This window comes from Eubalaena glacialis, chromosome 2 (genome assembly GCF_028564815.1).
Source record: "Eubalaena glacialis isolate mEubGla1 chromosome 2, mEubGla1.1.hap2.+ XY, whole genome shotgun sequence".
In the NCBI taxonomy this organism is placed as follows: domain Eukaryota; kingdom Metazoa; phylum Chordata; class Mammalia; order Artiodactyla; family Balaenidae; genus Eubalaena; species Eubalaena glacialis.
The window spans coordinates 40,290,926-40,302,934 of record NC_083717.1 but is presented as its reverse complement, the minus strand read 5'-3'; the positions used below and the strand labels follow the sequence as shown (position 1 = coordinate 40,302,934).

The 12,009-nt window shown below is 42.1% G+C and overlaps 1 protein-coding gene across 4 annotated transcripts in view; it reads right to left on the bottom strand.

Moving 5' to 3' along the window:
- The window catches only part of NTRK3 (neurotrophic receptor tyrosine kinase 3), a 373,167-nt gene that overhangs the window by 86,535 nt on the left and 274,623 nt on the right, over positions 1–12,009 (bottom strand). The window contains exon 13 of one of the 4 annotated variants that reach the window (XM_061179968.1): positions 1,542–1,676. The exons of the other annotated variants lie outside the window; for them this stretch is intronic. Within the exon in view, the coding sequence (XP_061035951.1) occupies positions 1,542–1,676 (135 nt within the window). The remainder of the gene's footprint in view (positions 1–1,541; positions 1,677–12,009) is intronic. 4 annotated transcript variants of the gene reach the window in all.

Sequence of the window (12,009 nt, the reverse complement as noted above, 5' to 3'; positions counted from 1 at the left end):
CTATAAAACACAAAAACAAAAAAACAGAAAAACAGAAAAAGCAAAATAAAGTAAAAACCAAAACCCCCAAAGAAGATCAAAACTAGAAGGGGAAACAGACAGGGAGCCTGAAAGGTAGGGGGAAGAACTGGAGATACGGGATACGGATACAGATATATTGGGAACAGCCAAATGAATTCTCAGCAAAAGGGAAGGATAGGAGGAGGGGATTAACTTAAAACCAAGCATGGTCAGAGAAACTGGAAACACTCCACTTTTGCTGCAGCCTCCACTGGACCGAGGAAGGGACGTGAGCAAAACGTTTGGGGGCTTGGCCTTGGATTGTCCTGGAAGAGGAGGGGAGGGGCAGCCTCATCTAAGTAGGAGGAGGCCCTGATGATGAGCTTGAGAGGGAGGTGGGAACAGGGCATAATCGCTAGGGTGCCTGGGGGGCAAAGGGGTGGGAGGAGATTGCTCTCCAGACCTTACATTCTTAAGGGATACCTGAGGGCCATTTCTAATCCTAGGAGCTGGGATAATGTGAACCACCTTTGACTGCACCAGGTTGGGGGCACTGTACATCCAAGACTATAAACTCCTTCTCCTTCACTTTTTCCTTTCATTTCACCCAGTCAGTGCAATGATGGCTGATCTCTCAGCCCTCCCATAATTCCAAGTCTCATAGGGGATGGAATACCCTGGAGGGGTAGCATTGGTGGCCATCAAGCCACGGGCAGCCTCAAGCAAGGAGGGCTTCCATGATAGCTCAGCTCCTCTCTGGCCCACACTGCCATGGACGGAATTAGGATGTCCAGAGACGTTGGGTGCTCCTGATCAAATCTCCAGAAGGAGGTTTTCCAGTCAACCCCGGATTAAAATAATGTCTATAAAATAAGTGTGTGGGTGTTTACGTGCGTGTGCAGACAAGATAGGAGTAAGCCAGTCTTTTTAGGAAAGCTGTGTGCAGGTATGTGAAGAGCGTAATGGGCAGCTAGACGTTGAGGCTATCATGGGGAGAGATCGAGTTGGTAGCACTGAGGCTTTCCCCTCCTCATTCTGAGGACATATTACGATCAAAACAGAGTTGAGTCATCTTGGATGCTGGGTGCCCTCCTTCTGCAGGGAGCGGGGTTAGATTGTGGAGATGGAGGAATGTTCCTCACCGATGAGGTCATGTTTAGAGGGAGACTTGGTTTCAACTTGAGATGTTTCTGTGCTAGCATCACTGTACTAACCCAGGACAAGGGCTCTCTTGGGTCTGAGGCAGGGGGAAGGCAGGCCATTGGTCTAGAGGGTCTGTGACTCCATTGTTTCTCTCCAGGCCATGGTCCCTCTCTCTCTTGTACCAGATGCCTCACCTAGGCCCTGTGAAGTATCCTGGCCTGGAAGAGTTCCCTCACCTAAGGGATTTTAGTACCAATCCCACACTAGGCACCTAGTCATCCCTGAATCCTCTGGGACCTACAGAAACTTCATGAGGTCTTAAGATCTTAAGAATTAAAATTGGTGAGGGGGACAGGGGGTCTGTACTGCATACAAAGACGTCAAAGGAGGTAACTCACCATGTGACCTTGGGTAAGACACTTCCCCACTCTGGACCTCAGGTTCCTCATATATATAGTGAGTTGATGGGACTAGATGATCTCTATTGTCCTTCAAGTTTAATATCCCATGATTGTCTATGTTTGAAAAGACCCCTGGCAGAAGAGGCAGACATGGGGGAATTAATGGTCAGTATTGAGCCCCATGTGCAAAGACATGGGGAAGTATTTTTCTTAAGTGCACAAGGCCAGAAACAGAAATCCAGGTGTTCCCAGCTCCTGTACTCACACTGCTTTACCTGTAGGGGCACCTGCTTTATTTTAGGCATAAAATCTAGATACATGGTCCTCTGAGTATCACACAGTGGCATTAAGGAACTGCATGAGGGGATCACCATAAACTCTGTCCAACCTTTCCCTACATGCTTACCCTTCCCCCCATCCCTCTTCTTGGGCCGGGGGAATCCTGAACTTGTGGCCATCACTGCTTTTGTCAATGCCATTTCTGGGGCTGGAAGGAAGATTCCTATGAACTGAGCTGATGATCCCACAGGTCTTGAGACCACCTTTTTGGCCCCTTCTCTCCTAGAAAAGAAATTCAGCTACTCTCCAAGAGGGAACAACATGACAAGGGGGAATGAAGAGGAGAAGAGACGGGGTGTTTGGCCCCTTGAAATCGTTCTTGCCACAGTTAGGGCATAAACAGAACGACAAAAGCTGTTGGTTCCCTAGAAACCTGACAACTCTAAGTCCTATGAAAGAGGCATCATAGCTCGTGAGTGAAATCTCCCTTGAAGGCCATGCAGCATCGTGGGCCCTGGAAGGCTCCATGTCGGATCCATTAAAGGCAGGGGCCAAGCCTCTGCCAAGGTCCCTGAAGCCACCTCCGTGAACATGAGCCTTTTCCCATATGAGCCGGGATCTGAAGTTTGTTTTCTCTGGAACTCTTTCCCACGTGGAGCCTTTCCAAGATTCTAAATGCTGAAGCCTTATAGCATAAGAGGCACCGCTCCAAAATCCTCCATTCCTCCCCCTTTCACTCAGAACAACCCCAGAGCAGGAAGGAAAAGGCACATGCTCGGGGGAGGGCAGGGGGGACAAGGACCACCATGGACCTGGACTGGGAAAGGGAGAGATGGCTGGAGGAAAGGCCAAAGAGGAGCAAATGCACTTCTGAAGAAAGCCTCGCCCCCCAGTGGCCCATGGACCCTCACGTCTAACCTTTTCCTCCATCTGTCAACAGCTGTCCCCAGAGTCATCCAGCACAAAGCTACTCGTAGGCCCTCTGTAATTCAGAACAGAGCCTGGTCTTCAGGGACTGTCTAGGTGTATGTTTCCTGAGAAGCAAGCCAGAGACTCTGGGATCGTTTTGGGAAGGGAGGGAAGCTGTGAAGGAAGAGGCTAGGGGGTGCTAAGCACCCAGAGAATTGGATGAAAGCTTTCGGAGCCAATCCCATTGGGCCAAAAGCCGGTTAAATCTTCAAGGGCAAGTTCTTTAATATTCACTGCAGCAAGAGAAGGGCTGGCTTCTATGGCCGTGCAACACAAAGGATGGCCTAGACCTTCACACCTCTCTGTTTTTCTGACAATCTTGTAAATCCTAATCATCTCACCCTCTCTGGGGTTTCATCCCAGCCCCACTCTCTTGCTCTGGCCTTGGAAGTCTAGCGCTACCAGCTTTCCAGCACCCACCAGTGAGAACTTCCCTTGCATCTTCTGTGTACACACTCATTTGACTTTGGATCCTCAAGGCCTCCCTTTCTGTCCCTGCTTCTTCCGTTTTGTTATCCGACATGGTAATTTTATTCCCTAACCCCATAAAGTGGGTTTGGGTTATGGCCTTGATAAAAGGCCCAATACCAAATGGAGCCCTATTGGATTATTTCTCAACATTCCCTCGTCAAATGTATTCATTCATCCTCTTAAAATTGCTACATCACAGAAACGCTTAGCATTTACATAGCATTGGCTGTGAGAAAGAGGAGGTTGATATACACAGGAGTCCTGGCACTGAGGTCATGGGTGGCTTAATCATAGGGAATCAGAGGCACAGAGAAACTGAGATCCTTGTCCAGAGAGAGAGTGAGAGCAGGAGGGGTCCACAGGATAGATGTCAGGGTGGGGAGCCTGCGTTGTACCCCACCCCAGTCAGGGGGCATTCTAGCCATACCCTCTACACCATTCCCCAAGGGGTGAGAAGATGTGAAATGTCTTGAAGCATGCTGTGGGCAGGCATGGGCTAAAGAAGGGAGACTCAAGCAATGCCCGGCTATAACAGCCTTACCATCCAATGCATCACTGATCACCCTGGAATCCAAAGACCTACATAAGTTAGTGATGGTGCCAGGCACTGCTTACAGATAATTCAGTATCTCTATTTTATTTTATTTTATTTTATTTTATTTGCTGCACCACGCAGCTTGCGGGATCTTAGTTCCCCGATCAGGGATTGAACCCAGGCCCTGGCAGTGGAAGCACAGAGTCCTAACCACTGGACCACCAGGGAAGTCCCTCCAATATCTTTTAAAAGTTGATATTATTAACTTTATTTTACATGTGGGAAAACTGAGGCTCAGTAATATATATTTTTAAAAGAAACCCAAGTACACTTTGTGGCAGGGTCTGATATTGAATATTGAACCAAGTTTTTCATAACCTTAAACGCCTTATAATTAACTGCTTTGCAATATGGCTTCCATTTGTTGAAAATCAATGTACGGAAAAGGAGGCAGAAATGGAGGTCAAGGCCGCAGTGATGGGGACATTCTCCAGGGGAAGCAGGGCTTTACCTCCGGCTCCTTCTGCAAGGCCTGGCTGGAGGGCTACAGTGTTCCTTCCTCACTAACAGCTTCCCTACCAGGGAGCCGAGCACCCCCCATGCCCCGCCACTGCCTCCTCCAGTAGATGCCCAGCCCAACCCTTTCCCACGCTGCCTCATTTTCTGCAAGTGTTAGCCAGCCACACCTACCACTTGGTTTGTATTAGGACCTACCAAGTAAAGAATCCCAAACTCTATCTAGACATTGACCCCTTCATTTTGATGTTACTTCTGGGAGTTCAGCTTAAGAAGGATGAAAAGTAAACCTGATGAAAGAGAGATAATCATGAATTTGTAGAGAAGAGCAATTATTCAGAACATAGTGACACCTAGAGCAAGAGTGTAGAATATGAGAATCCTCCTGGGAGGCCAAGTATGGAGCCCAGAATTGCTCTCTCCCCAGCACTCTCCCCTTGGGTCACTATGTGAACAAGAAGTGACAGGAAAAGGTACATTACGGTAAAGAAAATGTCCCTCATAAATGTCGCTTGCTTCGTTTGCTGCCTGTATGGTGACCTCTCTAAGGTCATGGGAAGAAGGTCATCAAAGAGCCCCAGTGGTCCCAGGTTATGACTGTTGTTACATGGTTCTGTACCTTTGCCTCCTGATGTGGCTATTGTTGTTCTCAATCTAAGTTCTTTCCTGCCATCAGATTCAGTAAAAAGATGGTGGCACTGAGCCACGTGGGTGAGACCCAAATGCCTAGACTTGCTGGCCGCAAACTATCTTACTTAAAGCTCTCAGATCATTTCCTCTGTTATTCTGAGGTTGCAAACCTAACCAATGGGCCATCTGTGGCTCTGGGTTGTGTCTCATTTTAGCGTGATTTTAAAAAAATTTTTGAATTAGTTGCCAACATCTAAAAGTTGGAAGATTTTACATTTAAAATATCCCTATTTCTAGCTTCCCTTAAAAATCCAAGAGTTCTGTCAATGTTGGGCCAGCATTTCTGCACAATGATAATCAGCTAGAGAAAAGTGGTGGCCACTCTATTTAGACAGGGCATGTGTTCTCTAATTCACCATATGCCACACCACTCCCTATTATCCTCCACCTGGTCCCTTCACTAATTTACAATCCCTGCATGGTTTGTCTTGGCATTTGAGTTGAAAACTTTACAATAAACAAAGCCAGCACTAGGTTATGGGCTGTGCATTAAAGACCAGGGAATGCCCTCTCAGCAAGCCTCACTGATTATCCCTATAATGACCAAACTTATGTTTCCTCTGGTTATGGTTAAAAATGATACATAAGTGGCTGGAAACCTCCATCAGAGGGATAAACCTATCTCAGAAAGAGGAGATAGTTCAGGAATTGAACTGTATGGGTAAGAGGGCATTGTGTTCAGAAATCAGGTTCCCAAGAAGAAAACATAGTAGAGACCACTTATAATGCTACTGTTGGGTGAGAAGATGGTATTTTGGGTATTTGTATCATCAGCTGGCTGTGCTTCCACTTTCCTTGACACATGTCAGGCACTTGACCAAAGGTTATCAAGTGCCAGCTAGCAGGACTTTTCAATACAGCTGTTAAATGTCATGGGGTATGATTTGACTCAAAGTATTCCCATATCCTTACAACAACAAACATGCTACAAAGGCTTCTATAGGATATGCAAATGTACATGGAACTGAAACGTCCCTCTTGTATATTTCATGGCTAAGAGTGTTGAACTGAGATCCCCAGCTTCAGTACACAGCACCTTTTCCTGTAAAGTTGCCTCAATACTGCTGGGAAAATCAATGATGAGACTGCCCTGGCCCATGTGCAAAGCCTGGTTCCAGCTGTGTGCAGATGCTCTGAGGGAGGGGGCTGCTGCTGAATGCAACCCAAATGTGAGGTAGCTCAGGGAATCATGCCAGCAGAAGTCACAGTGGGGGGGCATCCACACCTAGGTGAGATAAAAGGGCATGGAACACTGAGATTCTCAGACAAAAGCCAAAGGCTCTTCCCTGAAGGAATCTTGAAGGCTCTCCTGACTCTTCCCTGAGGAATACTGCAAGGCTTGCACTCAAAAGGAGGAGGAATGTACTTGGGGGCTTCGCTCTTGGTATCACTATTGTCCCAGCAATAAGCTGAGCTTGGATCAAAGGAGTGAAATGTTAGTTCCAGAGAAAGGGAAATTCCTTCCACTCCAGGGCCTGGATGAAGTGACCTCTTAGAATCAAAATACTTCACAAGCCATCGAGTAAAACTAGTCACCAGGTAAAACCTGTTTATCATTCTCAAAATTAACTATATAAGGGACAATTTGTAATACCGGAATACCTCTTGCTTAATTGAGAGGAGAGAGAGCCTCAGGTATGAATAACCTTTCTCTATCTTCACTACCTCCCTGCACTTCAAAATACTTGTCTTTATATTCAGCATATTTTCCCCTTTTTGATTCTTTTTATTCTTTTCCAATGTTTGAAATATCTGAAATAAGAAAGCGTAGAGATTATCAAAACTGTGTACCCACCACCCAGTATTAACAATTTATTACATTTTGATATCTTCTTTCCAAATTTTTGAGAGAAATAATACATGACACCTATGGTTGTGAGCCCATATGAATGCATCCATGATCCTGTTCCTAATCTAATCCCTCACCAGAGGTAATCACTGCCCTGAAATAGATGAGGATCATTTCCAGGCATCTTTTAATAATTTGCCTGCAGAGGTATATATCTGTAAGAAAATTGCCTAAGTTTAAATTTTAAAACAAGGGATGTTTTTTCTAGATTTATCCACATTAAGACTTGTAGTTCTCATTCATTAATTGTAACTGATGGAGTCTACCATGTGACTATACTACAAATTATTTGTCTGTTCTACTAAATGACACTTATTTCCATTCTGTCATTACTCCAAAAAAAGTTGCAATAAATATTATTACACAAGTCTCTTTACGTGAATGTGGGAGAGTTTCTCTAGAGCAGCAGTTGGCAAACTTTTCCTGTAAAGGCTCAGATAATAAATACTATTTTAGGCTTTATACAAATCATACGGTCTCTGTTGCTGCTACTAAATTCTCTCATTGTAGTCTGAAAGCAGCCATAGACAACACAGAAACAAACAAATGTGTTTCAATAAAACTTCAATGGTAAAAACAGACAGGAACCAGATTTGGGCCTTGGCCCACAGGCCACTGTTTGCTGACCTCTAGAGGCTTGTTACTCAAACTATGGGCATGTAGACCAGCATCAGCATCAGCTAGGAGTTTGGTAGAAATGGAGACTCTTACACCTCAGTGAATCAACATCTTCATTTTAACAAGCACAAAAAAATGTTTCAGAAGAATGGCTTTAGAGGATATCCCTATAATTTAGTGTATAGAAATCCTTCACTGTATTGCTAAACATTTCCCCAAAGTGATGGGACCAACTCATATTTCTATGATCACTAAATGGATGAACGTCTAACCCTGTATCTCCACATATGATATTATCTGATGTGTGGTAGATGTTATCTTCTTGTAGCTTTAAGGTGCATTTCCCTGATTACTGCTGAGGTTCACATCATCTCAATTGCAGTTTCCTGTTCTGTGAAGTGTCTCTTCCTATACTTTCTTCATTGTGTTGTGTGTGTGTGTGTTATACATGTGTGTGCATTATGTATATTATGTGTGTATGTGTGGATATACATTACCTATATAATAATATATAATATGTACATACACATACTATATATATCTATACATACATACATACGTTGTATATAAGTTGGTCTTTTTTATTTGTGGGAGTTTGTTATTTATTCTGCATGTAAATTCTTTGTTGGCTGTATGCATTGGAATTATGTTCTCTCAGTCGATGGTTTATCTTTTACCTTTGTATATGGTATCTTATATAGATTTTTTAAAATTAATGTAGACAAATGCATTAATCTTTCCCTTTATGTTATTTATAATCTGTATCTTAAGATTTTCCCCCCTCAATGTCAAAGGATATACTCTTCTCCTCTAAAAGTACTATATTTAACAATCTCTCTTAGAGAAGAATTCCAAAAATTTATGTAGAGTCTCCTCACTCAAGGAAATGGAGCTTAACTCCCCACCTTGTGTTCTGTGTTTATCAGCTTACTTCCAAAGAGTATGGCAAGGGGAAAACGTAACTTTACAGTGGAGAATCCTGGTCTCAGCCAGGTGATCAGGGCTAGCATATTCAGTGATGTCATGTGATAAGCATGATATGATGTGATGAGGGCAGCACGCATCTCTGTGGTCCTCCTCCCCAAAACTCATGACCCCAACCAACAAGATTAAATTGGGAGGCATTCTGCATAAAATCTGACCTCAAAACTGTCAAGGTAATCAAGGACAAGGAAAGTCTGAGAAACTGTCACAGATCAGATGAGGTTAAAGAAACATGATAACTAAATGTAATGTGGTATTCTGGATGGGATTCTGAAACAGAAAACGGACATTTGAGGAAAAACTGGTGAAATCAGAATGAAGTATTGAGTTTAGTTAACAATAACATGCCAAAGTTGGCTTCTTAGTTGTGACAAATGTGTCATGGTGATTTAGGATGATTACAATAGAGAAAACTGAGTGAGAGGTATAAGAGAATTCTCTGCATTCTTGTTGCAACATTCCTGTATATCTAAAAGTATTTTAAAACAAAAACCTTATCTAAAGCAAAAAGTTCTACTTTTAAATTTCACCCAGAATTTATAATTTATTGTGTGGCTGGTATGAGATTATTTTTCCTCATGTGGTTTTATTGAATAAATTCTCCCTTTCATACTGATTTGCAGTGACACATCAAAAATACACACATAGCCAGACATCTTTCTGTTTGTTTGTCTATCTATATATCTACATACATACACATGTATGTTTTCTGAGTGCTAAAAAAATATTATTATACTTTGGCCTATTTGTCTCCCCATCTTAATTACTAGAACTTTACAATAAGTCTTTTTGTCTATGAGAGCAAATCTCCTCAACCCTCCTTTAAAAAAATACCTTGGCTATTCTTTGTCTTTCATTCTCTCATATAAATTATAGAATAAGCTTATCAAGCAAGTGTCTTCAAAAACCCTGCTGGGATTTTTATTGGGAGTGTATTTAATTTATAAACTTGGGGGATAATCAACATCTTCATTATATTGGTTCTTCCTATTTATGAACAAGATATATGCTCCATTTACTAATTCTTCTTTTATACTCTTAATATTGTCTTGTATTTTCTAGAAGATATTGCATATCCTTTGTAGAATTTATATTTTTTTGCCTTTTTTTGTTTTATTTCATTTTTGCTATTGTAAGTGTGATTTGTTTTCAGTTAAATTTTCTAACTGTGTTTAGGGAATATATTAATTTGTGTTTACTGATCTTGTATTAGTAACGTTGCTGAGCTCTCTAACTTGGTCTAGCTTTACAAATACCTTTTGATATTCTATGTAGGATGATCATATCATTCACAAAAAGATGGTCGTATGTCTTTCCACAATTCTTATATTTCTTTTCTTGTCTTATTGCATTGGGTAGAATATCCAGAACATAGTTGAGTGAAAGTCAGGATAACAAACATCTTTATTATTAACTGTTTTTTTTTTTTCTACATGGTTCATAATGTTGGATTGTAGTTCATTTTGAGTAGGAAGGGTTTTTTTTCCCTCTTTTCCTTTTGTGTTCAGTCATCATTGTCTAACGTTTTTGGTGTTGTTGTTGTTATTTCTGCCTCCACCAAGGCTCTTAGAACTTCAATTCCAAACCCATCCTATAATGATGGCTTGGGGCCCCTAAAGGGTGATACCATTTTAAAATAAAAAGCTGCTGAAAACAAAAAGTTCTACTTCTAAATTTCAACCAGAATTTATAACTTATTGTGTGACTGGTATGAGGTAATAATATAACTTTATTATTCCTCATGTTGAATAGTTTCTCCCTTCCATACTGATTTGCAATGGGATATAGCAGAACAGTCTTCAGCTAGGTGAGTGGCTTAAGTCAGTTCATCATCTCATGGTTACATCTTTACCTCTCTCCCCTACCTCCTTAGGTTCAGAGATTCCTATTAGCTGTACTCTCAGATAGGGGTTGGCAACACTATTTTTTCAGACTCTTTTCATCAATGTGGAAGCCTGTCCCCAACCCATGGCTTCAAGCAGCGATTCTAGCCCTGATCCCTTGACAATCTGGACCACATATAGTTGTGCAGGACCCTTGAGAGCTAAATTTCTGTCCTTACTTTTTGCCTCCAGACTTGGAGCCCAGCCTGAGAATGAATGTAGCTCTGCTCATCAACCTTTTGTTTCTGTACTATTTCTGACCCATCAGGTTACTTATCTTGCTCTTAGGCCCACATAGCTGGGTCTTAGGCCCAGCTATGTGTTCTTATATTTTTCTGTCTCTGCAATGTGTTTGGAGCAGAGGAGGTGCACTAAAGCATGAACCCACTGCACCATCTTGACCACAGCCTGATTACTTTTCTTTCTTTCTGTATTAGAGAAAAATGTATTTTCTTTTTTTCTTTAACTGGTGCCTTCAATCCTATCTCCAACTTCTTTCCTCAATTATTTCCTGTCTCTCCAGCATCTTCCATAAATCCTGTTATATTCCCCTTTCTGCAGAAATCTACATATGGTCATCTCTATCTTTTGGTATGTGCTCATGTACCAAATCCATGTGTGCCCACATTCCCAGTCTCTCACCTAGTAAATGATGGAGCAATGTCCTCCACTTTACATACTGTCTGCTATCATCCCATCTCCTTAGTTCCTTTGGATACCAACATTTTGCATGATCCAATTCCAACTATAACTCCACTATCTCACAGATCATTAATGCTTAACTTCCCATAATCCAAGTTCTATTCCCTCCACAGAAACTGACCTCTTGAAGGTCACCAATGGTTACTCCATAACTAGATTTTCTCCATTCCTCTTCACCTTGGTCATTCCACAGAGTGTGGTATCTCAACCGTCCCACATCCCCCATGACACTTATAATACTGTGTCATCTTTCTATCTTTCCGCTCCTGTTCTTTCTGTTGGCTTCTTTTCCTCCACCTGTATCTATGGTGGTTTCTCAAGGATCAGTCCTTTCACCCTTGGTTACTCAGAGTGGTTCTTGGACCAGCAACAGCAGCATCACCTGAGAGCTTTCTAGAAATGAGGACTCTCAAGCTCTTACTCCAAACCTAGTGAATCAAAACCTGTATTTTAACAGAATCCTCAGGTGATTAAATTGTAGGAATGCTGTTCTAGCCACCTTCTCTGCATCTCTCTCTCTCTCTCTATCTCCTTGTACAATCCATCATTAATGTCCACATCCAGGGGTGTGACGTCTAACCCTTTAACTCCAGCCAAGAACTTTCTTCTAAATTCCATTCTCATGATGCCAACTGGCTACTTGACATTTCCATTATTGTGCATCATAACCACAAACCCAACATTTCTATAATCCCCATCTCAAACAATTTCCCTTCCTGATAGGCCAATTCTTTTTTTTTGGATTCAAATTACTTTAATATTCATTACAACACATGGAAGAGGGGTGGCATTTTGTTGAAGATCCATGTATTCATTCACTCATTTATTTATTCAACAACGATTATGCCAACGAAACATGTGCTAGCACTGCTTTAAGTATTTAGTGAACAAAACAAATAAAATCCCTGTCCTCACGGAGCTTACGTCCTACTGGGGATAGACAATACTAACAAACATAAAATGGTACTG